This window comes from Haliaeetus albicilla, chromosome 24 (genome assembly GCF_947461875.1).
Source record: "Haliaeetus albicilla chromosome 24, bHalAlb1.1, whole genome shotgun sequence".
Classification (NCBI taxonomy): domain Eukaryota; kingdom Metazoa; phylum Chordata; class Aves; order Accipitriformes; family Accipitridae; genus Haliaeetus; species Haliaeetus albicilla.
Genome location: NC_091506.1, coordinates 590,265 through 616,980, shown reverse-complemented (window position 1 = coordinate 616,980; position 26,716 = coordinate 590,265). Strand labels below are relative to the sequence as shown.

The 26,716-nt window shown below is 50.3% G+C and overlaps 1 protein-coding gene across 1 annotated transcript in view; it reads right to left on the bottom strand.

Annotated features, from left to right (window-relative positions):
• The window catches only part of PLXND1 (plexin D1), an 86,887-nt gene that overhangs the window by 19,889 nt on the left and 40,282 nt on the right, over nucleotides 1-26,716 (bottom strand). Inside the window, exons 12-25 of the mRNA XM_069811736.1 lie at nucleotides 24,688-24,851; nucleotides 22,759-22,910; nucleotides 22,317-22,416; nucleotides 18,856-18,995; nucleotides 17,900-18,067; nucleotides 15,481-15,571; nucleotides 15,023-15,298; nucleotides 13,954-14,103; nucleotides 9,949-10,063; nucleotides 8,769-8,876; nucleotides 7,949-8,061; nucleotides 6,598-6,705; nucleotides 5,365-5,495; nucleotides 4,746-4,944 (exon numbers count right to left, since the gene is read on the bottom strand). Of these exons, the coding sequence (XP_069667837.1) occupies nucleotides 4,746-4,944; nucleotides 5,365-5,495; nucleotides 6,598-6,705; nucleotides 7,949-8,061; nucleotides 8,769-8,876; nucleotides 9,949-10,063; nucleotides 13,954-14,103; nucleotides 15,023-15,298; nucleotides 15,481-15,571; nucleotides 17,900-18,067; nucleotides 18,856-18,995; nucleotides 22,317-22,416; nucleotides 22,759-22,910; nucleotides 24,688-24,851 (2,015 nt within the window). The remainder of the gene's footprint in view (nucleotides 1-4,745; nucleotides 4,945-5,364; nucleotides 5,496-6,597; nucleotides 6,706-7,948; nucleotides 8,062-8,768; nucleotides 8,877-9,948; nucleotides 10,064-13,953; nucleotides 14,104-15,022; nucleotides 15,299-15,480; nucleotides 15,572-17,899; nucleotides 18,068-18,855; nucleotides 18,996-22,316; nucleotides 22,417-22,758; nucleotides 22,911-24,687; nucleotides 24,852-26,716) is intronic.

The window sequence follows — 26,716 nt, the reverse complement described above, 5'->3', positions numbered from 1 at the left end:
ATTTCCTTCCAACGAGGCAAGTGCAAATTATTGCACATTTATGTACTTTCTGAGTATCACACACACCCCGCACAAACACTCCTGCCATCTGAAATCCTAGTCAAGACAACAGATATCGAATGATTTTGATATTTCTCAGCTAGGAGCTGCTAAATCCTGTTCAATCTGCTTCTTAATTAAGACTTGGTGACTCTTTTATTCTAATTGCCCTATAATTGCTAAAGCAATTAGTTTGATGTCAATTTTGATTCGGCTGCATTCAGTGCAGTTGACGATAAGACACTACAGCCGGGCTGTAGGTGGGCACGCACCATCTGTGCCAATGGTGCACCCACTTTATTTTCTGAGGGCAACTTTTTTATGAACACAGGGAAGCTCCTTGGGCCTTCTGCCGGGGTTTAATGACTTCCTGCAATGCTCCTTCTGAGCACGCAGCATAAAACAGGATCGGCAGCAGAGCTGCCAGTGCTGGAATTGGAGGAAGACACGGCTTCCAGAAAGCAAAGACATGAAGTCGTGGGGATGTGGAGAAGTTGAGGATCGCAAACAGAGTGGAGAAAGTGTCAGAAGACAGAAAGAAGAGTTAGCTTCCAAAAGAATGGCGGGAGCACGAGATAACAAGCAAGGGGATGACACCAACACAGAGACGTCCCCAGGCTGCAGGACCTGCTTTCCCCATAATGTGAACCGTGGAGCACTGCCAAGCTGACCCTAGACAAGAAGTGCTGACAGATCCTGAGGACGGCCTTGCTACGAACAGGAACTCTGTTTATGGTGCATGTGTGTGAACACACGGCAAGGACGAACCCAAGGCTAAATTCAGCGCCGGGTTTTGGAGCCTGCCCCGTCCACTCCGTGGGAAGCTCTGGCCCTGGCCACAGCTCTGGCCGCAGAGAGATGTGAGGGGGCTGCCAACGGCTATGCAGCTGCCTCCAAAAATATTAAAAAAGTGCCAGTCCTGCTGATACAGGAGCTCTTTACGGCTCGAAACCAGCACAGGCTGCACGGGTCGGGGCTGGCCATGTGGCACCTTCCCGCACGTGTAAAGCTGCACTGGAAGGGCCAGCCTGGGGAAGCGGAGGAGTGGGCGTTTCAGACCCGCCACAGTGTGCAGGAGCAGGATCAGCCCCAGGACTGGCTGCATGGGAAATAACGACAGCGCTCCGCTGGCGAGATACTATTTCTATTTGGCTTTTTGGCTTTCAGGCTCAGGAACTGTGGGATGTTATGGAAATCTGCAAAAGTGCTAATCAGACAGCAAATTTCAAAGAGGGGAAAGAAGGGCTGGCAGGCAGGGACTAGAGATAAAATGGCAAACTTGGAAACCTCAAGCATTGTTCGGAAAACTCATCTGGAAATGAATCAAAACTGTCTTTGGACTTGGCTAGTTGGGAGAAAGGAAGTTTAACTAGAAGAGATCAGTGCTGATTCAGGACAAAAAAATACTTAAAAAAACACAGTCTGGGGCCTTTTTTCCTCCTATTGTGAATGTATTTTAATGAGACTTCATTTTCATTTTTGACTGAACTGTTACGGGCTCTTAAAGCTACCCAGGGCACTGAAATAACTTCGCAGTAATGGAAAGCACAGTTCAGGCTGGCATTACTTGAACTGTTTCACGCACGATGAGCGTGGGAGGGCTTGGTTTTTATATGCTTGGGAAAAAAAAGTTTAGAGCACAGACTGAATTCACATGTTGCTGCCCTATTAACAAGGCTGACAAGTCATTAGAGATGTCCTCCCAGGAACACGTTACAGCCATTTCCAAAATGTCTTGGTGAGGCTGGGGTGGGAAAAGCACAGAAAACAGCTGCTTATCCCAAGTGCTTGCTAATTTTGGGACGATTATCTATTTGCATTCTGTGAAGAACCAAACCTCAGCTCCATCCCACATGCAAAACTTCGGGAAGCTTGGACCCAGACCTAAAAACTGAATTCCAAGACCTTAATTTTCCTTTAACTCTGGGTCCCCCGATCCTGTTAGGACCCAGACACAATGGTACCACGGTATCTCACGGGAAAGGCTTTTTTCCCCAGCATTTTCCACCAAAGCTGTAGCAGAAAGAAGAGACATGGAGCATTTTATCTAGGATTCTCACTCAGTTCTGCAGAAACAGAGGTCTGCATCGATTGTGCAAATGCTGCAAAATTCATTTGAATCCAGTCCCAAGCAGCAAGCCTCCTGCTGGTTCTATCATCATATCTCCTGCATGCACCGAGCCAAACCTCCCCCTGTTGAAGTGGTGACTCCATTGCCTTCAGGTGCCCTCCACATGTTCAGACCACTAGTGACTGTGGCCTGCAACTCCTTCCCAGTTGAAGACAGCTCCTTCAAATCATTTTCCCCCAAAACACAAATGGACGGACTGTTAGGCAGAGCATTAATACGAAACAAATGTTTCGAGCATGTAGCGTTGACTTACAAGGGAAAATACAAGCACTTGGAATTTTTCCACTGCACAATGGCAGGGACCTTTGCAGCAGCTGTTTCAAATAGACGTTGTGATTAATGGGGATAATTCAGGAATGAAAACCAGACCCATCGTCACACGTCTGACAGACCAGTGCTACAGGCAGACGGGCAGCCTTTTTTTTTAACCAAGAAATGCCTCTCTGAAGGCAACAGAGTTTGATCCAGAGGAACGCAAGGCACTTGGGAGGTGTTTGACTATCGCTAGTATTTAAATCACAGCCCTGAGCTGAAACCAGCCCGCGTATAAGGAGATGCCGTCTGTCTGACTGCAGTGGCTCCGTGCTCATTTGCACGGCAGGGAAAGGTCCCAGCTCTGCCGATCCAGACCGAGACCCCCCCATCCCTTTGCACAGCTGAGCTCGTGTCCACCTGGGACAGCCAAAGGGCCTCTCTGCACATTTCTGTCTCATCAATTCTCCTCCTCCTCCATATTTCAGCAGGCAGCATGGTTTCTCCTCTGATCACGTCCCCCACCCTCACTGTGGAGCACACGTGATCTGAAAGTCTCTTGGAAATCAACTCTTTACTGCACTCTAGTATGGAAACCGTTTGCTTTTCAGAAATGGGAAATAGGCTGCGGTAGAAAGTGCTGCCATGGCTTCCACTGCCATGGCTTCAGGCTGAGCACGTGAAGCAAGGAGGGGACTGCAAACCCAGCGTGCAATGTTAGCCCCTGCTGAGGACCCACCCGCAGGCGAATGGAAATGCAGGTTCAGCTGGTGGCCTGTCAGCTCTGCAAAGGGTCACCGCCACCCCGCAGACCTGCTCCCGTCCGTACCCTGTCCTTCCTCCTCCCTCCGCAGGGTGGGCCAGGGCTGCAGGGCACGGGAAAGCCCGCTCACAGCTGGCACCAGCACTGCCGCGGCCGCAGGGATGGCCACTGGCCCCACTGCAGACCCTGGACAAGCCTGTGGTCATGGGCACCTCCCCGCCAGGCGCCCCAGGAAAGGGCAGCGTGCTGGCACTCGGGAGCTCCTTGCCATTAATTAGCTATGTAACGTGCCCAAGTCTTCAGGTCCACGTGATAAGACTCGACTTTCTTTCCTCTTTTTTTTTTTTCCCCTGAGAAAGCCTTCTTGCACAATGTCCATTTTTAGCACAAACTGGAGTTGGATCAGATGCCTCACATGTGGTCTCCACTCTCCAAAAGGAGAGATCAGCACTTTTTCTCCAATGGTTTAACTACAGGCACAAAACCTGAAGATTAAAAAAATTCACTAATTCACTCTTTTCTGCTCTTACAGGCTGGATAGCCATGCTGCATTGGCACAGCCATCCTCATTCACTCCTGTAACTTTTATTTCATTATACTGGCTAATTATGTGAGCTAAAATGAAAGATTACGAACTACAAAACCACAGGCTTTAGGACAAAAAGTGATCATCAGCTGGGATCAGAAGACACTATGATATGTATGAGGACAATACAGTATTGCTTCTGTGGCTGTAGGAAACACTTTGGGAGAAGAGATTTTTCAAAGGCTTTTTCAAGGCTTTCCCCTGCGGGTATAATGGGGTGTCCTCCAATTAACTGCCGTGGAATCAATTAAGTTATTGCTCAATTCTTCTGGGAAATTCCAAGCAGAACTGGCAAACATTGGAGATAAAGCACTGAGCAGATGGACTGCTGATGTGCTCTGAAATGCCAAATATATTCCTTTTCGTTACCATTGGAAGACAGTCAGGCTTCTGGGACAGACATCCCACCTCTGCTGCTAAGATCTGTCTGGCCATTGCGGAACCACGAGGACGCCTCCTGCGCGAGAAGCCCCACATACCAATGAGCACCGACACAGAGCAGCCCACTGCCCCAGTGCCACCATCCCTCCCGACAGCCAGGGCTCTCGTGCTCAAGACAGGCAATGCTGAACTGGCTGGTGACCATGAGTACGGCTGCGCGAGCTGGTCAGAGAAAACAACAATTAACTGGAACAGTTTCCAAAACCTCAAGCCATTCTGGTTATTTTTCAACTCCCCTACGGCTCTCTTCTCAAGCATGGTGAAAATGTTAGTTTGTGCTCTGGCGTTAGGAAAGGCCTGCCGCGAAGTCTGAGCTCACCAAATCCCCAGGCAGAAGTGGAGACGCAATTGAATTTAAGGTTGCTTTTCCACTCTTGAACCTTTCAATACACTGGAGTTTGTCAACCATTAGTGACCATTCAAGTGGCAATGCTGGCAGGTATTTAGGTCCTCAGCTGTCCCACACATCCCTCACAACCACTGCACGCAGTGCTGAACTCGTACCCACAACAGCAGTGATCTGGTTCTCTTACTCTGAGATAGCTGTACATGCAGATAGACATCCAGTTGGTGAGCATCTTCTCCACCACGGATTCTGTTCTCCTCAGCATCAGCTTGGGGTTTTTGGAAGCTGAAGCATCTATTAGATCCACCAAGAGGTCCTTCATGATGCTGGTGTAATACTCCAGTTTCCCATGCAACGCAATAGTAAGCAGGGAGGCCAGGTTACATCTGAAACACAGAATGGTGTATGACTCAAGCACCAATCCAACAAGACTAAACTGCCAACTGGCATCAAAAAACACCCAAACACAAAGGCAGTATTTCAGACAATTTTCATGAGCCTTCTCAATGGTGTTAAAACTTCAAACCCTCTTTCAGTGCTGCAGGACCTTGGGTCAGCTTGCACCCTCTTACAGGTAAACCAAGTGTTCAGGGACACAAACACTCAGGAGCAAGTCACTCATACCTTTTGGTGCTCTTCAGGATAATGGAGGTTTATGGCCGTCCATTTCTAATAGAAAAGTGGGAGGCAAGTGTAACTCAACCTTCAACTAAATTGCACGGCTCCCGATATGGGCTGCATTGCTTACAGGTTAGGAATAAGTCACTCTCCTCCAGCTACCAGGTCTTTGGTTATGAAGCTCATACCTGTCTCTAACAGCAAAGTCCTTCTGTTGCTCGAGAGCATGGACAAACACGATGAGAAAGTGCTTGTTGTTGAGTAAGGTGGAGAACAGCGAGATTCCTTCTTCCATATTGGGTCTGCAGTTTTCAGGGATCTAAAGAAAAATTTAGAAAGCAGAGTGAGAAAAACACTGCTTGTTGTTTTCCTCCAGCTTTTATCCTTCTGACTGCAAGGATGTCCCTGCTGAATGTGGAGGTACTGAGCTGAAGACCCCTTACCCCCTCGGCTTGATACCAGTCAGCAGCACACTCTCCTGGCGAGGGCACAACTGCGGGTGATACACAGCTGTATCAGAAGCAGCTTGGCCAGCAGGGCAGTGGCACTGGCCATTCCTCTCTGTTTAGCACTTGTGAGGCCACCTGGAGTACTGTGGCCAGCTTTGGGCTCCCCACTACAAGACGGATGTTGGCAAACTGGAGCAAGTGTAGCTGTGGGCTGCCAAAAGAATTAGTGGGCATATGAGGAGAGGTGGAGAGGGCTGGGTTTGGTCAGCATTAAGAAGAACTGGTAAGTGGAGATCTTACTGCAGTCTTCAGCTGCCCTGTGGGAGGGCAGAGAAGACAGTGCCAGGCTCTTCTCTGCCGGCACAGTGCTAGGACAAGAGGAAAGGGACACCAGATAGAGCATGGGACACTGATTAAATATAAGGAAGGAAGTTTTCACCTTTAAGGTGGTTGGACACTGGAACGGGGCCCCAAGAGGCTGTGGGATTTCCATCCATGAAGATATTTGATACAGCTGGACAAAGTCCTCAGCAACCTCATCTAGCTGGAGCTGCTTTAAGCAGATCTCCCTTCCAAACTAAGCGACTCTCTGATTCTTCAATTCCTACTGCTTGACCACATGAAACCCAGCTCTGGGACAACCACAGCTTTTACCAAGTCCCTGCTTAGGAGGAATCTAATTTATCATGAACTGCGTATAGGACTGAAGTGACATACAATACGATACACCCAGGAAGAAAAGCCCACAGTGGAGCCAAGGAGGATCTCAGGACAATGCTCCTTCGTGTGAGAGCAGATCCACAGATCTGCCTTCTCCAGTCAGCCAAAGCTGATCTGACGCTGGTATGTGTTAATTGTTTTCAGTGATCAAGCATCCCCCACACACCACAAGAAAACTCATGGCATTGTCAGCACACGCGAGTATGGTTAACAACCACTCAAAAGCATTTGTTTTGTTAGTGGGTTACTCACTTTCCATTCCCCCACCAGGAGTGGATGAGTTTCCTGGACCTGGGAGCCCACCTGGGAGCTGAGCTGCTGGGACGGCAGGATGTAGCACTCCTCGTAGAGTGAGGAACACTGCAACCAAGCACACAGTGTTAGGGGAGGGCGGCTGCACCCGGCTGAGGACCTTCTCATTGCCGTGCATGACAAGGGAACGAGATGGAGAGACATGTCATTGGGACTGAAGACCACCCATTATGAAGAAATGCATTGGTATGGTTTACGAAGCCTTTAGACACTTTGCAAGAGCCTCTTGAATGAGCAAACACCACAAGAATGGGGGGAGGCAGATGTCTGTGCAGACACAGGCTGTTAGGGTAGGGAGACTGCAAATAGACTAATTTGACAGCTAGAAAAATCCCAGAAGAGAAAGCATTATTGAAGACTAAGTCAAAATAGAGGAGTACTGGGTGTTTTAACATATGTAACTTTTGAAACAGATGGGAAAAATCTTTAAATCTCTAACATTCATATAGCAGCCTGAATCTTAAAGACTCTAGTGTGCAGATAGATAGAGATTGGATAACTTAAAAACCTGAGTAATAGCTACTAATGAAACACTCTGCGGTCATAAATCATCATCTCACTCCTCACCACTGAAATGCAACTACCTCAGGGGTGAAATACAGCCGCTGTTAAGGGCACACAGTGACACAACGAAGCAGCCGGTGATGGGAATTACGGCACCGGTACGTCTGGTGCGGCCCAGGAGAAGGACTCTGGGTAGACAGACTGGGACTGGGTGCCCAAGGGGCATCTTACTGGGAGCACCATGCACCCAGCCTTTGAGAGAGAGGAGAGAAAGGGGGAAAGAGAGACATCTAACAGGCTCCTGAGGACCAGCAGAGCAGCTGTGAATGCTCGGTGGCACGCTGCATGGAATAAAAAGCCCCCTCTCCCTGATCACCGACAGCAGAAACACCCCTCAGCCACCCTTCAGCTTCAGCCTCTGCCAAACAGAGTGGGGTGACATTGGAGCCCCTGGGGAGAAGGGGAGCCCCCAGCACTTTCTGCTCATGTGAGAGACCACTTTCGGAAGAGGATGTCCAATGGCATCAAACGGGCGAGCCAGAGTGGGACAGTGCTGCCGCCAGGCTCCTCTTGTGTGCAAGCAATCCCGACCTCACTTCACACCCCAGGAGCTGTGGCTCCACTTTTGATGATAATTGAGGCTGAAATATGTGACAAGTAAATATATAACAGTGGAATGATTTTGTTACACTGTAATAACCCTTTAGCAGAGGGAAAGCAGAGCCCCAATCTGGTTAGGAAGGACCTGGGAGTGATTAGGTGCCGGTGAAATGCAGTATCGCCTTACTTTGGGGAAGAATGTCCGGGTGACAAAGTGCTTGTACTCCAGAAATGGGATCCCCTGGCTGCGGTTTAACTCCTTGGTCAGGTCTGTCATGTCTGTCTGCAGTTCCGCAAAACCTTACACAAAGAGACCCACAGACGGTAAGAGTTCCAATACTCTACCAGCTGAGGCAGTAAGCAAGCTGGCACTGAAAAACATGGCATGTCTCATCTCTGCCTCCTCGAGCCTTTCCCTCGAGTGAGCTAAAGCAGGGTTTTCTTGAGGAGCAGCAGATTACCATCAGGGTTTAACCGTCGGCAGTATATGTCACATCCCACGGCACTGATGGAGAGAACATTTCCCTGCCTCCAGAAGATCAGCCCTCACTCTGGTTCCGCAGGAGGACCTCAGCCTACGCTGCAGTCACGTACCGCAGGGACATCAGATGCAGATGCTTAGATTGCTTCTCCCATTGCTCTAGCAGGACCATGCTGCAATTTCTGTTGCACCCAATCGTAAAGCACACTAAAGATTAGTGTGGCCTTCAAGCAACCCTCTGACACAGCCAAGGACCATTAACCCCGAGACAGGGAAACCAGTGACACTGAAGATCCGTGGCTTGCCCAAGTCAGGCAGCAAGACAGCAGCAGAGCCACACCTCCAGCCACTGAGCCTCATTCACAAATCCTGCCAAAGCTCAAAGGCACATAAATAGTTCTATAAATAATCCTATAAATAATTCTATAAACTTCTACAGAGTAGGTGGTGAATGGCTTCAATCCTGCTATTCCGGCATCTCCCTCCCAGTCCTGGCTCCTCCTCAGTGCCCAGCATGGCGACTTACCTTTGCGGATTTCCTCTCGGATCTGCGACTCCATCTCCTCCATCTGGAGCAGGGTTTTCTGCCAGTAGCGCTCCGCTCTGCGGCTCTTTGTGCAAAACACAAAGAGAGCTGAAAAAGAGGAAGGGAACAAGCCTTTTGGACTAGGTCTTAGGAGCAGCTGCAGCTGGGATCAGAGCGGTCCTCTGCTGACACGGGTGCAGAAAGCTAAATTCAGTGTTGGTTTAACACCTACAACAAGACTGGTATCTGATCAGGCGGTTGTCAATTATCTGTAAATAAGTAAAACCAGCTGGAATTTAATGATCATGCTGTAACTGTCATCTTCAATTTAGGTCCGGGCTGCCTATATTCAACTTAACTGTGTATTAATGTATTCCAGCTGATTAATGAATACAGATTTTAAGATGTTTACCACCTGTATTACAGTGTTCATGTCTGACAGTCTTCCCGTGCCTCCAGAAATATGTTTCTAATGACAGGTCTAATGCATTTAATAAATAGTGTGCGTTATAACCTTTATTAAAAATAAATTAAATCCCTATTAGAAACATCTCATTTGCTGTGAACTGACAGGTTTCTTGCTGCACAGTCATTCTGGGCATGCAATGAGAAGATACCCTAGCCAGAGGACACAGGTGTGTTGCACAGCTTCCACTGAGGTTAGCAAACTGTTGTGTCTGCTCCAAATCTGCAGCTAAGGATGCTTACTCTGTTCTTCATACTCTTTGCCAGGTGCCTGTCACTGGCTGTTACTGATGACAGGACCTTGGGCTAGGTAGACCTCTGGGATGGTCTGGGACAGTCATGCCCGTGAGTGAGCCCTGTTCAAGTCAGTATGAGTCCAAGACCAATTTCTCACACCCTTCTTTATTTTATATTATAGTGGCTACTAAGTGTTTGGGGGAAAAGGGTAAGTTTATAAATATCACAGGCTCAAGTAACGGAGTTGAACTATGAATTCAGCCAGCAAACACCCCATGCTGCAGGAAGCTTTGATCTTGGGTACTGGCTTGGTCCTGTACAAAGAGTGGCTACCTGATGCACCCAGACCAGTTTCAGATATTGCACAACTGCAGCCCGCAGAGGTTTCCTAACATGTGAGTGAGTCATCTTCACCCCTCCACATGCAATGAGAAAAAACCTCAGCAGAGCCTGGAAACTCATCGTTCTGTTCCCTTACCTACAACAGACAGGACCAGCAAGATGCTGCAGATGACAATGGAGACGATGATTGCGGTCTCTCCTCCTCCAAGGTGCAGCATCGCAATTGTGTAGTTGAACTTTCCAACTTGGATCTAGGGAGGGAGGAAAAGCAGGAGCTGAGCAGCATGTTGCCAAGCGGCTTAGAGGTCGAGCAAGGAGGGACTACGGGGCAGTGCTCAGCAGACCTTCGCCCAAGGATGTACTGACCGCTCTGGCTCAGCCCACCAGGCTTTGCAGGGAGGCAAGGCTGTGCCTTTCAGTGCTGGATGTCGGGGACTTTGTGTGTCTCGAAAGAGCCCAATTCCCTTCCTGCATGCTCTGGTGGAACACTAAGGCTGGCTCACAGCAGGCTGTGGTACCGTAGTGGTGCCCATCCTAGGACCACTACAGGGCTTCAGTGGCAGAGCTGCAGGCTCCAGCCCACGTCACGGCCCAACTGTACCCACCCCAGAGAACAAGACAACCCTTTCCTAGAGAGTTAACCATACCATATAGTACTGTCTGTACTACTTTTACTAGAAAACCACTTCCACTAATCATCCGACTTTGTTATGCCTTTGAATGGCCCTTAAATTCCAGCTACACTCTCCTTTCTCCTTCAAAAGAAGAACTGTTGCTACTCAGGAGAAGGAAGGTAAAGAAACTTTAAGGTCTTTGAAATACAGTAAGGGAATAAAATAAGGGAATAAAAATAAATAATAATGAGACCAGAGATGAATAATGAGCTTGAGACTAAAGCACTGGACTGGGTGTCAGGAGGTGCTGGCTCTGCTCCCAACCTGTACTTCTTGTGACACCAAGCACAAACCACTTGAGCTCAGTCCTTTGGTCTCCTGATCACCAGAAGGGAAGAGGCCAACACACTTCACAGGCAGGCTGGCGAGTCTACTCGGCGCTGTTTATAAATGGCTCTCTAGGGCCCTGGGATGAAAGGGTTCAAGAGCATCATCATCTGATAAGGAAAACTCATGACCACACTAGTCTTTTGCTTCTGGAAATGCAAGTTTCACTTCTCTCAAGGAATGAGGAGTGAGAAAAACTTGAGCAAAAAAACTGAAACGAGGTAGGGAAGAGATGGAATAATCTTATGATTACATCTGTGTCATGGAGCACCTCTGGGGAAAGTCCGCACTGTGGTTAAATTACAGTCAGCTCTCAGGAGCTGGGCCAAAGTAGTGTCACAAGCAGGGCCTTCCCACCACGTCCATGCATCAAACACCGTGTAGCGCACAGCTCCATGCCCGCCAGGAAATCCAAGCCCTTGCTCTTGGGAGCGCTGGTGAGGGCATTGATGCTGCCCGCTAAAGGCATCCAGAAAATCCTGGAGGTCTGCCCCTACGCTGCTCCCTCCACAGGCGAGAAAGGAAGGACTGCCCTGCTGCAGGCAACACCGGCTGCCATCAGGGAGACAGGGAAACCTTCAGTGCCTCCGACCATCAGTGCTGGACCACACGGCCAGGCTCCTGCGGCTCCAAGCCCTAATGTGCCCTTGTACCAGCCCTCAGACAGACTCTGGTGCTGGCAGTTTCTGGGGTGGTGCCTCCGGGCAGCATCCAGCACTAAGAGCCTTGGTCTCCTCGCTGGTGCACGCTGGCTGGGAGTCAAGTTGCTGGATGGGGAGCCCTGAGCATCACGCAAGCATTTGTGGAGGTTCGTTTGACAGTCTGCACAGTACCCTGCCGAGCCTCAAGATTTTCACCTCTTTCGTCTGAAATGCTGCAATGAGGCAAGTCCTTGATGCGTTTTGAGTCTTTTTTCCCCACCAACTCAACCTTTTGCATCTGCTAGAGGAGAAATCCCACACTTGCTGTTTAATTCAGTGTTTAAACAGTTTGGTCATGAACAAAAATAGGTCTGAAGGCCTCCGCAAGCTTCTCTTGTGTATTTGGACAGGTCTACTCGATACAATTTTTTCTAATTAGGCTGCAGGTTAAATGGCAACATTTCCAGTCACCAGCATGCAGGGGGCAAGCAGAAGGGGCCGGGCCGGAGGACACGCTGCTCCTGGGAAGAGCTGTCGGGGCTGGGCAGGACTCCTGGGGCACGGGGCCACCGGGAACCATGCTCCGGCTTATGGGATGGAGCTGTCTTGCAGCCTCCCAGGGCGTTAACGGGATCCCCCTGGGACTAAACTAGACTAAAATCAAGCTCCAGCTCACCTAAGGCACTCCCAAAAGAGCTACTCGAAAGTGACCACAAAACACAGGGAGGCTCAGGAGCCCCATCTTCATCACTGGCTCCTTCTCTCTACAGACAGCTGCTGCTGCCCTGTGCAATTTGCTAACAAGGACCTGGCCCGAGAACACATTCACAGAATAGGCATACCCAAAATCATGGTCAGAATTGAGATCAACAGTGGGACACATTCTAAAGGGCTGGTTTGCTGTGCTCTGATCACTGCAGATGTGAGCTCTACCATCTAAACAAGAACAAACTGGGCAGTCACAACAACAGGCAGCTCAGCTTGCCAGAAGAGAGAATTTGCATCAGCAGGCAAGGCTTCTGCAGCCCACAATAGCTGTCCTTGATGAAAATCAGGTAGGGACCACTGCGCAAGTCTGGCTCCATGTTATCAAAGCTAGTACAAGTATGTTATAAAGGCAGCTGTTGCCTATGAAATGGCCAGCAGGCGATAACTCAAACCACATATGAAGGTTTAATAAGCATGCACAGATGTGAATACAAGTTGATTATTTAGCTGCACTCTCACTGCTGGTACACTCTTAATAGCTATGTGATACTTTAGGGCTGGGTATCATTCTCCTGCTTCCTAGGGACCTACTAGGGCATTGCCCTGAATGTTTTATGTCAAACCAAGACTAGCAAACTCATAAATTCCTTTTCTTCCCCAAAGGGATTTCCCTGTTTCTCAGTTCTCACTAAAACCAAAATTACCCTATTTAAAATTTCCATTAAAATGACTTGGGAAATTCTGCTACTTCTGCATTTCCATGTTTCCAGTTTACAACAGAATTTCATACACCACAGACTGTAACCAGTAAACTGGACAACCCTGTCAGTGAATTGGTGGTGCATCTTTGTGCTTTTCTTCCGGGCAGCGCAAATCCACAGCCTCCTCAACTCCCTTTGCAGCCTTCCTCCTCCCTGCCCATTCTGCTGGCTACCACCCCTTCACTGTTAACACACGGACTGGGAGGGGGACTGCAGGGTCTCAGACCATGGAGATGGAGGCATTTTCTCTTCACATATGAAGAGCCATAGTCACATCGCTGCGTGGCTATCAGCTGCATATGACATGAGAGAAACTGAGGGCAAGAAGAGCAGTTAAGTTAAGCCCTCTGTGGAAAAAACGACAGTAACAATATTGTGAATTTTGCAGACACAAAGATGAACAACAGCCCTGAACACTGCACTCTTCGCAGGGACAGAATGGCAGCCCCTGGGAAGCAACACGAAACTTTCCAGTCCTGCGCACTCCTCTTGCCCTCCCCAGTCACACGCAGGGACCCATCTCCAGTGGCTTATTGCAGTTTGGTAAGGGTTGGATTCTCATGTCTGCTTGCAGCTCTTCTGCTGGCAGGAGGAGGCCAGCTGACGGAAAACTGTATGGAAATCCCCAAATGTATCTCATGAGGGGCAGAAAGAAAATTACTGCCAGTGACAAGAAGTCACATGCCTGGGATTTCACAGTACCTTACAAGAACTGACAAAATCTTCCCCCTCCAGCTTACAGCGCAGCTAACTCAGCGGGCAGCTGCCAATGTGCCACGATTCGGAGTGTGGCAGCCCCTCTCCATGACTCAAGGCAGCCTTAGCACTGACTACACCTGCATCCCGCCAGCGAGCCGCCCTGGGGACAGCTGCAAGCGCAGCATGCTTTGTCCACCCTTCCCCAAGGCTGCCTGCAAGTGTGCCTGGCAGGTCCTGCCTGCGCACACAGCCGACTCCTTTGCACACAGGGTTTGCAACAGGGATCCCTTCTGCCCCGCGCTCTCGGAGAGTGGAGGCTCCTGGAACTCACCGTCACAGGTAACTGTCTTTCCGAGGTGCTCAGTGACTCGTTGACAGAGCAGTGGATGACTTTGTCCGAAACAATCTGGATCTCGCACGAGATAAGGCCAATTTTCACTTGGTACTCATTGCTTTCCAGGCCCAGGCTGTCAGGCTCTTTCTAATGACAAAAATAGAATCAGGATGTCAGTCTTTAGAGTAGCCGTCGGAATTGCAATGGATTTTCCTGCTTTACTTTCCATATTCCCTGCTGTTTTTCAGACCTTGGAGAACTCTCCCTCACCAAGGACATTTTTCCAGCACTCCACAGGAAACCCAGAACTGGGCCATTCCCCATTTTCCTGCTTCCCATTCCTCACTCAGCATGGGGCATGGGATGAGCAAGCCCCTCATGGAACCTGGAAAAAGCTGCTTTTGATCTGCCCTGGCTGTGCACTGCAGATAAGGATCTAAGCCCCCACCTGGGAGGGGGGAAGGATGTACAAGAGGGGATAGCCAGGGGATGCGTCTGCAGAGCCTGAGAAAGGGGGAGTGTGTTTCTGAAGCACGTTGCAACCAGTGAGGATATCCTGCAGTGAACAATGGCCTTTGAATTACTGTTGCATATTGTCCAAGCCACTCAACTGCTGTACCCTGACTTCCTTGTTAACTGAGCTGAATTCAGTAGCCAAAAGAGAAGGATGCATGACCTGTTTCTGCAGGAATAAATATCTATTGTCAGGACCTTCTGGAGTACCTGCCTGATTTCAGGCCAGTGCATTATCATTCTTTTTCATATGTCCAATATTTTATTTAGCTTCTTGCTATTACATCCTTCAAATGCAGCTCTCTGTCGTCATGCCTCAAAGGGCATCCTCAGGCTGGGCTGTGACTCCTGGTGAACAGAGATGCACGTGCAGCAGGCTGAGCAAGAACTGCCTGCTCCTGCACAGTTCCTGCCTCTACTGTCCTCATCCACCCTCCTTCTCTCTCCTGTGTTTGTGGACAGTCACTGTGCTGGTACTTAGGACTGAAGAGCTTCCCAGTGGGGAGCAGGCAACACCCTGAAAGAAGCAGAGCTGTAAATGCCACTCTCTTACATGTATAACCAGAGTTAAGGGCTCGCCAGGATGGTGTTTGATCCACTTCTCCTTCTTGGCTGTGAAGAACTGGGGGTCGGCATAGTACTCCAGGCTGAACTTGCTGATGTGCAAGGCCTCCTCGGGGTACATCTCCTCATCCAGAGCCAGACGGTCGTCTGCATAGAGGCGACCGTTGAGATAGAAATCAACGGGTGCGGGCTTGCTCCCCGCAGTGATGTTGGAGGCAGCTGGAGAGGGGCAGGTGATCACGGTGTCGGTGTGAACCTTACAGCTCTGAAAGCAGTAGAGAGCATGCACATCAAAAACATGACATCCTGAGTGCTCCCACCCAGCCTTGCTCCCAGCCCAATCTGTAGCACAGGCTAAGGCCTCAGCTTCACACCCCGAATGTCCTCAGGCACCAGGCACGCAGCCCTGCTCCCAGTTACTGTGTGATATCCAGCAGGGACACCCACCGTTTGCTCTCTGCCGATGCCACGGACAACCATGGACACGTTCTGGACCAGCTCAAAGCCTCTTCCTTCCAGGGTGATGATCCTGCCCCCGCTTTGAGGAGAAGGGGAGAAAAAGAGGGTGACTGCAGAAGACAACACAGCAGCAAGGTGCAATGGCTGGGTCTCCCTGCTGTCATTTTCCCAGGGATGCTTCCCAGCTGCTTGAGCAGAAAATGTAACCCAACAGCCAAAGTCGTCTTCCTACTTACAGCAAGCATCCACACTGCTACCAAGATATCAGGGAAGGAAGGAGGAACAGCAGCTGCTGTGGTGGAAAGGGGGGACCTCTTCCAGCAGCAGAAAACTGTCCCCCTCACTCCCACTCCCCAGAGAAGCAGCCTGCCTCTGCATGCCAGGGGTATGCAGCAGGTTGCCCAGACCACTGGCGGTAAAAGAGGTTAACCTCCAACCCCTCAAAGCAAGGGCCAAGAAATATTCCCTGCCCCACAGTGACCTGCAGAGAACTGTAAGTCTTGGAGAGGGAAGAAATCCCTTTAAGGTTGACAGGGATCCTGCATCTCCCAGACACTTCTGATTTAGATCAAAATGTGAAAGTTGTTTTGTGTTTTGGATCTGCTGCCTGGGGAATGCGAAACATGGGCGTCTCAATGTGCAGTCAATTAACAACAGTAACAAGAGGGCCCTGATGCACACAAGACTGCCAGGCAGAGCAAGGGGTGGAGAACTGGCATTGCTTGTCTGTTCTGGACAGCAGAAGTTATACCCTGGATTTACCTTCTCCTTCTTCCATACCACATTTGATCTGTTTGGAGCATCTGTCAGGGAACAGTCAGGACTTACAATTCCTGTTATCTGAAGACCACTCCAGACACAGTGACTTTGGGTCCAAGGCCCTGAAAGTCAGGTTCTCTGAAATATGTGGATATCACCATGTAGTTATGATCCATGTTTCTAACTAAGAGCTTGTCACATCTGCAGACTAGTTTACAACTTCTGTTTTGTTTTAAACTTTGCTTACACAAATTGTTTTAGCAATATGGTAAGATAAATCAGATCCAGCTAAATTTTTACACAAGTTATTGAGCCCTCATGGTCAACAGCCCAGCAATGCACTGGGCTGAACTAAGTCAGACTACATGAGCCACAAGCAGTCTGAAGAGAGAGACTGCTGTCATGTCCTCAGTGGTCTGAAATTTGGAAACTGCTGTAAATACTAAGAAAGCAGATTAAGGTGAAGGAGAAATACCCTGGTGGTTTCCCTTGTGAATATGGGCAGTGACATTCTTCCACTGTCTCTGTGTTTAGATACCGCTCTCCCCACTCAGCATAGTTCGCAAGCCTGCTAGGAGCTGAGGTTGGCTGAGTCACTGCTGTGCCTTGTCATTAACTTTCCCACAGCCTGCATCTTTGGCGCTGCGCTTGGGAATGCCGAGACACGGCTTTGCTCCAAGTGGATCAGACCGTCAGAGCCTGCTGCGTGCTCGTGCCCTGAGCGTGCTGCTTTCACCATGGTCCTGTGGGCACAGGCACTGGACTCACAGATTTCTTGGTCAGCCCTGGGTTTTCCAGGCTCCACAGCTGAGGAAGGTGGGATTTCACCATGGTATCCAAAGGAACAGGAGCCTGAGAGCTCCACAGAGAGACATGAAATTAAAAGCAACACGCTTTAAAAATTAAATACTGTGACCTCGGGGAAGGCTGAAATCCAAAATTACAAATCTCAGCTTATCCTTCAGCAGTTTTACTGCCAAGAAAAATCCTCAGGGTCTCATAAAGCCCCCCACCTGAACCTCCCTAAAGCACCCACCAGGTGTACACAGCGCAGTTACCAAGGCTGACTTTTTTCCATGTCCTAAATGCACTGAAATGAGCTACGGACAGTGTTGGTGTGTGAGACCTTTTCTACTCCAATACTGGGGTACCCTGAAGCACCCTGAGAGCACTCTGCGGTGCCCTTTTGTACCCATCTGCAAAGCAATGTGTCAAACCCAGGTCTGAGAAAGCCACTTTCACCTGGCAGGACCCTCTCCCACCAGCCTGGAGCTGACCCTCTCTTTTGCAGGCAGATACAGACACATGCCAGCTCTGAAATGGAATTCATGGTGCTACAACAGTGTGGCATGGGGTCCCAATACCATACCCTGCCTCCTGGCTGTGCTTCAATGACTCCTGGGGTTCCTGACACGGGGTTTGCTCAGGATCTACTCTGCATCTGGACAGCTTGAAGCACAGACAGGACAAGCTCACGTTGCCTGCAGCAGGCTACACCAGGATACTCCAATTAGCTCTGCGCTTTGATGGGACAGCACTGTTAACTTTTGCATTTGGCAAAAGTTAAGAGGCTGATCTCAACAAAGGCCACAAAATGAAGGACAAATCCTTGCAGACTTGGCTGTCTCCGCTGGGGGAGGGATCTTACCTGATCTGGCTCTTTTTGGGGTTGATGTCTGATATAATCGGGTTCTTCTCATACTTGAACGTGATGTTGTAGCTGGCACAAGACTTGTTCTCGAACTGAACGCAGACTCGCACGGCTGTGGTGAGCTCTGCAGACGGCATGGTGCAGGTGATGGTGCTGTCGTTGCGGCTGCGCAGGGAAAGGCAGGGTAAGCTGCAGAAGCCATGGCAGACAGAGTGCCCGGAGCCAGACACCGTGGACCTGAGCACCCCCTCGGAAGCGAGGCAGATGGCAGACACAGGCAAGAAGGAGCTTCCAGTCATGTGCCAATTGCCTACATTGCCTACTAATGAGCAATTCTCAGCATATACCATCCCAGGCTGCCAGACTGATTTCCCACACAGCCAAAGGGGAAGGGCAGGCTCCTACTTCTTCCCACTGACGAGACGGGAACATACAGGAGGAGGGGTTTCTTCCGACCAGCAAGCTGCTGCAGGAGCAGGACCCTGGGCACGCAGGTGCCTTCTGCCTCCAGCAGATATGGGAACGAAGCCTACGTCTGCTTCACTCCCAGGGTTTTGGTCCTGGTCCCAGACCACCCAAGGGGCCTGGCAGCGTGCTGTGAATGGTGTGTGAGAAGCACTTCGTTTGCTGCTGGTCGCTGCTGCCATGTCACGGCAACACCAGTGCAGTCACTTTGCCAAAGAAATTTGCCCCATCCTGTGTCAGGCACCCGCACTGCAGCTCTGCCTCGCTGCTCTGGGGACACCAGGCTCATGGGGGGCTGGAAATGGAGGAGGCAGCAGCCAAGCGGGCTGATGGGGATGCTACGCTGGCTCCAAGGCTTAGCAGCAGCATTCAGTGGTGCCCTCCACCCAAACCCCAGCTCTGCCTGATCTCCTGGGGGACAATAACATCCTTCCTAATGCTTTGGCTCTTGCCACTAGTTCAGCACCAGCCCCCAGACCCAGTCCCACCTGAGGTCAGTGCACTGCTTGGAGGTATTGACGAGGACGCGGAGCTCAGAGCCGACGTCCAGCCTGCTGCCTCTGATGGTCACTCTGGTGCCTCCAGCCTTCGGGCCATTCAGGGGAGCTATGGACTGCACCACGGGAAGCTAAAAACAGAGGGGAAATCTGTTTTCTAGCCTGGTAAATTCACAGTTGGATACTCCACACTGCACATGGGAATTGCTTCAGTAAATTTAAGTATCCAGTATTGTGAGGCTCTGAAACAGCACAGCAAAAGCTTTTGCCAGCAGGGTTTCAGAACAAGGGAAGAGGTACAAGTGCTGAGGCATGAGATCATATAAAACCTCTGTGACTCTCTGCAGTCCCTAAGTTCTGGCAATAAATGAGACATGAGTCCAAACTGGAGCCCAGGATCCCACCAGTCCCTTGAGATTTCCAATGGAGTGTCCAGAGCTGGCGACAGCTCAAGGTCTATCAACAAAAGGAAATTTCTCATTCACTCCAGCTCCCACCATCTCTGCCCTTCCAGATCCATTTCTTCCTGAACGCGAAGATAATGCTAAAGCCCTGCTGGATGATGGCCTTGAGATCTGTGAAAACAGCCACCTGGGTCTAGATAATTGAATATCAAACTCCTTCTCAAGGAAGCTTCAAATCTGAATCTCTTGAGGTGACAGGAACTAAGGGGGAAGTTACTTTGCCTCTCGCCATTTTCAGCAGAAATTAGCATGTATGTTATCTGCATTTGCAGCCCCTGGAAATCTTCCTGAGATTCATGAGCTTGAGGCTTTAATAACTAATGCAGCGCTGAACCCTCATGTCTGCTACACAGAGCACCCCAGGAGACTCTGCTGGGCAACTTCCCTGCTCTGGTTTGAATAGGACTCCAAGGGCAGAGCAAATAATTATTTCAAGACCCTTCCATAAGGCACTTGGTAATTCCCTGTCAAACACCGCAAACCCTGGAGGCACAAGACCCGCCAGGCTGCGGAGTTTGGCTGAAGCCTGCTAACCACTACAGCCCATCCTTCGCTACAGCCGCAGAGCAAAACCGCACCGGAGCAGACTGAAGAACATGGGCTAAGCTGCTTCATACTGCCTGGTGCTAATGCCCTTTCCTGTCAATCTCAGCCACACAAACATGCTTATTAATAGCTATCCTTGCCCTTGTCCTACACTTAGACTGCTTTATTCCTCCACAGCCATTTCCTCTGTTGTTTCTGATCATTACCCATTTCCACAGGATTCATTTTGTTAATTCGTATTTCTCTGAGTGTCTGCAGGCAGCTGTCTCCTGCCCTTGGCCCCTAACCTATGCATTCAAATGTGCAGTTACAACAATAGCAGAGAGGATTATTCATGTTACCCAAAGCCCTCCAGCTCTTCCCCTCAGCAAGAGCCACTGGCTACTGCTCTCACTGCACTGCCAGCACTGATTGCCTCCATCGCAGCTTTTGGAAATTCAGCTCATTTGGCAAATTCAGCTCACCCAGAGCCTGTTATAATGTCCTGGAGAAGTCTCTCAATCATGTTTCTCCCTCCTCCTCAGCAGAATTACAGCTGAATTCTGTCTCTTCTAGATACATCTAACAGGGACTTTGAAAGATATAGCTCACAAACAATATTTGGTATTTTACAAAGAATCTTCTTTGGAAAGGCAGTTCTAAAAGTCTTTTAAACTTTTTCAGGTAAACTGCTATCAGTGCTCAAGCTCAGGTCTCACCAAGACCAGCCTTGCCTGGTGTAGTCTACTCCATCTTCGTGCCATTGTATGTGAGAGGAGAATCAAGAAAACTAGAGAGTGTTGCTTAGTTTGCAGAGGGTGTGGAAGCCACTTTCGGTGTGGAACACACCACCAACTACACAACATGCAGTTTCACTCCCCGACATACACATGCACAAAGCAGGGCACTCCCTCATCTCTTCTCCAAGCTTTGCTGAGATAAACAGACACAAGACAGCTTTCTGCTGTGCCACCCGAGCAGAAAACAGCTCCTCTCCCACCCCCGGGAGGACAGCCTTCTCCTTAAGCCTGCCCAGGAGCTGCCAGCACAGAGCTGTCATGGACCCGGTTTGAGTTCAGCGACTGGCTTTTGCTCCTCTTGCTTTGTTTAGCACTGGTGCTTTTACAGGTGTTTCCTGAGAGGGCTTTTCCTTGCATGCCAAGAGCCAGTGAAGAAGCCGCCCAGCCCTTTCCCACTCTTCAGGTCCTCCTCCTCTTTGTCAACCAGACAATTGGCCCGGCAGCGGGCGATGCGGACGAGTCAAGACACACATCCTGATGGCAATGCACCAGAAATCCCAAACCCAAGGACCGTTACTGGGTCATACCCCCACGGTACCTTGCCCCACTCCAGACTGCTGGGTCTCTAAGATGTTTTGGATGTGAACACGGATGCCTGGAAACGATGGGAATGGGTCCCAGAGCAAATGTCCTCCCGGGAACTACCGCTGAGCCAAGGCTGGCAGTGCCCTTGCCTCACTGGTCCCCTCCTCATGCGCTGCCAGGCCTGGCTCTGTTATGGGGCGCTGGGATGTGCCGTACCTCTGCTGGCTGCACGCTGTGTAAACCTCCCTGAACTAAATACCTAACACGTGATCAGTTACAGGGTCAGGGATTACACTCCATGATCCTGCCCTAAATTCCTCACAATGGCTACCAGGAATCAAATGTCATTTCCTGGGGCTCAAGTCTTCTTTCAAGCCACTAGACTGCAGCACAGTCTATTCTTCTCCAGCTAAAGCAACAGCAGAAGCACAAAGGCTCCGAGTAAACAGCATACCCTTGGCACCCATCCTGTTGTGTTTGCCCTGGACGCGTGGGGCTGCCCATGAATAGCATCTAGCCAGAGACGAGGGCGCTTGTAGGAAAGAGAAGAAATGCATAGATTTCTTTCGGCTTTATAGAGATGAAAGTTATCTTTGTGAGATGGTACAGTACAAAGCTACAAAGGGCTTTACTTTGTGTAATGACACAGGGTTAGCTCAAGTCTAATCCCTACGCATTATTCTCATGCAAAAACTAAGACAATCTCTGCAGCAAAAAATATCAGTTCTAAATAACATGAGCCCATGGTACATAACTTGCATAGCACAAAGAGACTTAGTCTCAAAAAATCTCACAGGTTGTAATGGCACTTTAGCAAAAGGAGGAAGAAAAATGAGCTCCTTTTTATCGCAGCAGGAACAGCCAGGACGGGTGATAAACCACTGCAGGAGCTGAGACTGGGAGTGAGGTTGTGCTTGACAACACCCCGGCTGCAGTCCTGCCCCTCGCGTTCAAGCCTGGCTTTGCCAGACCTCGCTCAGGTAACCGCAGGTGAGGAGACAGGCCAGCTGCTCCTCAAGGACCCCGACGCTTTTTGTAACAGATCCTCCTTCTAAGCCAGCTGGGGGTGGGAAGGCTGCAGGCTTGTTTTAAGGGGTGCAGGAATCACCGAAGAAACATCCGGAAGGCAGCTACTCACCACGTAGGAGTATCGCTCCCTGGACTTCCCTTCCCGGCTCACATTAACTGTTACCACGTCAGAAAACGCCTCCTGAGCCTCGCCGGTCTGGCACACGATCCTGCGGACAGGAATGGGGATGTTGGCAGTCATGCCAGCGGTGGAGGGGACGCCCCGCCAGAGCAGCAGGGCAGAGCCCTCGGCCTCCTCCTCCTCCTCCGCGCTCTGCCCGGCGCCTGCTGCAGGGGTGGTCCGGGCAGCACCAGCGGCGCCGCGCATGGCGGAGGGCACCCACGTCCCGCCTGGGACAGGTCACTGCCCCGCTCCCACCCGGGGGTGCAGCGCGCCGGGCGGCCAGAGGCCGGCGGGGGAACCAGGCGAGCGACGGTGATGGGGAGGAACAAGCGCGGGCAGGGAACGTGAGGGGGACTGGGACCTCCTCCCCGACTGCCCCAGCACTCACGCCTCGGAGACGACGTATCTGTCGGGTAGCGGCACGCACTGCACGCTGCCTATCCTGACGGCGCCGAGGACGTCGCTGAAGCGGCGGCCCAGGTTCCTCCCACGGATGGTCAGCAGGGTGCCCCCCTCCAGTGGCCCCCGCAGTGGCTCGATCTGCAGCACCAAGGGAAAAGTCGGAGGAAAACCACCAGGAAGCTTCTTGCTTCCATCCCTGAGCCTGTGTCCATGTCCCACTTGGCCCCCCATGAAGAAGACGGAATTGCTCCTCATGTTCCTGCACCCCCCCACAGCACGCCCACCGCCACGCTCCCCTTGCTGCAGCTTTGCAAATGAGAAGCTACTGCTGGGTTTGCTACTGGGGTTTGGTCAAGGATTACTCCAGCTGCAAACACATCTGAGGTGAAATGTCACTCCTTCCACACCACAGCTTCAAACGGAGTTGGGGCAGAGACAAACCCGCAGACTTGGAAACCCAGAGGAGGGATGCTAGTGTGCTGGGAAGAGAGAGTCCTACCATCACGTTTTTAAGGGCTGTCCCAAATGCAGCGGGGCCTTTCAGGACAAAAACAAGACAAAAAGTGTCCCGATGCACGGAGTGTGGCCAAGACACCAGCACTGTGGCATGCCAGGGCGCAGGACGAGGCTGTTCCCCATCCACCTCCTATGCCACCGGTTTTTCACCTGGCAGCTGCTGACCCCACCGCTGCGAGGGGACAGGGTCCTGGGCGTGATGCTGTTCCACCGTGCGAGGGGCATCCCCAGGCAGTGTGACTGCATTATTCAGCCAGTAAGACAAATCCCTCCAATTCAGGAATGGCTCTCTTCCCTTTGCAAAGGCAATGGCACCCAAAGCCAGCACAATGCGCCTGGTGGCACCAGCTGGCCAAGCCGGCTAGGGCGGGTCAGGACCCACCAGCAGGCTCAGCACCCTCCTTTGCCTGCTGTTTTGGCCCCCCTCTCCAGGAGGGCTCTGCGAGGGCTTGTTTGCTTGCGTGACTCCAGAGGACTTGGATTTACCGGCTACTATTTGCTAAGGAAATAGCAACAGAGTCCTGTGACGCTCTGCGACCTGAACTGTGGTTTCCTTCCATTATTTTCTGGCGAGGTGCTGGTAACACTTGATGTGTGCTGGGGAGGGACAGGCTCACGGGGGAGCACCCCTCTCCCATGGTGATGAGAAGGAAGAGGCAGGCAATGGGGATCCTGCAGTCCCTCCATGCAGTTTTACTGTACCCAGATTTTGAGCAGCCATTGCTACGTGCTTCCCTAAGAACAGAACTCCCATATCCTTGCCGATTTTGATGTTCACATTAGCTGTTTTGCCTTTCCAGCTTCTCCTTTCCTAGGGAGCTCATTTTAAGATTTGTTCTGTATACTTACTTTGCTACTTGTCAGGGACAAATTTGTTGGCTCCTACCATACCTCCAAGCAGAACCCCAGATCCAAATGCCCCCAACAAACATTCATTCAACTAAAATTTAAATAAAACCCATTTCAAAATGCATAATGCCAAAAGGTCCTTCTGCCACTCTTAATCTCAGCAGAACTGCAGAACACATGTACCTGGAGATAGGGCTCAGGTTCACACTTCAGCTATGCTCCACTAAATGCTATTCCTGATAAGAACCCTTCAGTCGACCCTATAATCTTTTTCGCTTTTACCAACCCCAGGAACTCTGGGACATTTTGATTGTGCTGCTGTTGTTTTTCCCACTAACATGATGAAGATTGGATCTTGTCACTAGCAAGATGTCCTTGGCATCAGGTGACTCAACAGCATAGGAAATCAATGAATAATTCAGCACTGGTCTTGACCCTGTCCTTTGCCAGGGACAAAGCATGGCTCCTCCTTTGCCCCCAGACAGGGACAGCGCAGCCGATATCAGCCCTCTACACCACCTGCTATGCCACACGCGCGTTGGGGTCTTACCTTCTTAATCTCTGGAGCTGGGCAGATGTCTGAGACCTGGGAGGGCTCGCTGTGCAGCCTGCAGCTGGAGCTGCTCTCACTCCAGACGCAGCGGTGCCCCAGGTCCTCCCTCCCCAGGCACTGAGAACAGTCAGCACTCCCAGTTGCACAGTTGTACACCTCCACTAAACCACCAGAGACAACAGAAAATGTGAGCTCCTGGGCCTGACAGTTTCATAGCTTTGCTTAGCTTGAGGCAGTCAAACACCCCCCTACTCCCCCCACCCCCTGCTATATTAATCCAAGTAACATCTGAAATCCAGTGGATGAGCAGAGCAGCTTGCACATACAGCAAGATGAGGCAGCGCTTGGCTGCCATCCTGAAGATTTCCCAGAAGGACTGGGTGCTTGTTCTCACTGCAATGTAATTTAGCACTTTCTTTTCCTTTTCTTCCTCTTGAAAAACAAACAACACCCAAACTCGGAACCTTTTGTCGATTTATACTACATGTTTCCAACTCTCAGCATCCACACGGGAAGCTGCCTGGCAAAGCTGGCTCCATCCTGTTAGCAAAGCAATCACATTGCTTCCACACTCTGACAAAAATTGGATGGTTACAGTGCTTAGTACAATGTTTACAGTTCCTTTCCTTCCCCCTGGTGACCATGGGCCCCTTTCATTGACTTCTCCCTTCAGATCTGCTCAGCTCAGCTTCCACATCATTTTCCTACACCGCTTTCACCTCTTCATTAGCTGGTGCCCTAGGTTACATTTCCTCTCCAGCCTAAAGACTTCTGCTGCTGGAGTGTGGGTATCCGCTGAGATAAACAGCCAGAAACACTCAGGAAACGTTGCTTTCACACCCTTTTCCCCAGAGGAGACTTTGCAGGAGAACATAAAACAAAGAAACAGTCACATTTTGCACTTCTGTTCACGGGAGGATCTCAAGGCACTTCATAAGCAACTAACGAATCCCTCAGCCTTCAACGGTCTGCCTGTGCTTGTGCTAATGAAACGTCATCAGCACTGAGGGAGTCTCCCATTCTCCACAAGAAAATGAGCTTGTTTCACCTTCTCTTGAGTCGACTCGGTGAGTTACACTGGTTGGTTTTCCACCCAACAGCAGAGAGCTGGGATTCCTTCAGTGGACTACCAAAATGCAGTTTATAATAAAAGCTAATAAATATTGGAATAATAAACACTAATAACAATAATTCCATTAAAGACAGTATAAAAGATGCACACATTTATAATTGGCCTGGCAGACCTCTGTCTCTGCTTGCCAGTCAGCCTCTCTAATTTTACTTGCACCAATGTGATCAAGGTGAGGAGGAGCCAGAGCAGTCTAATGGTTCCACAGCGTCTCCAAATATTCTGGCAAATTCATACCAATGCAAACACAGTCTGTGTTAGCGAGCTCTTTCTCTGTGCAGGAGGGGGGATGCCACCATGCTCTTTCTGCTGTCGTTCCTGCTCCCAGCACCACCCACGCCAAGAACTAAGAGTCTTCTCTTGCACATCAAATTAGTCTTAGCTCAGATCTCCTGCCCCTCTCCTCAGGGTTACCTCTGTATCTCAAAAATACGGACAGCCTCTTCTTTCTGCAAGGAAGTCACATCTCATGCCTATCCATGCTGGTATTTCACAAGGTTATTTCACCAACATGGAATGCTTTGCAAGATAAGCCTCTTTCATACACTGGGATTTACTATGGGGAAACCTTTTTATCCTGGGTCAGTGGCTGATGGTTTTAATGTCTCTCTACCTATTACAGCTATCCTCCAAAGAAAATCTTACTTCAGGCATCTAGTTCTCATTCACATCTAGGGTAAATCGGTTCCTTCTACTACAATTGCTGACACTACTGAGAGGGAAAAGAGCCCAAAAGCTGCTGCCTGCAACAAGAGCACACAGCTAGGTGCAACATCGAGTCTCTGGCCAGGGCAGGGAGAGGCGGCTGTTGTGCAAACGCTGGCTCTGTTGGTCGACTGGCTGGGCTCGTCCTATCTAAACGCCTTGTCTGAGTGCACTCTCAATCTGACTCTTTGC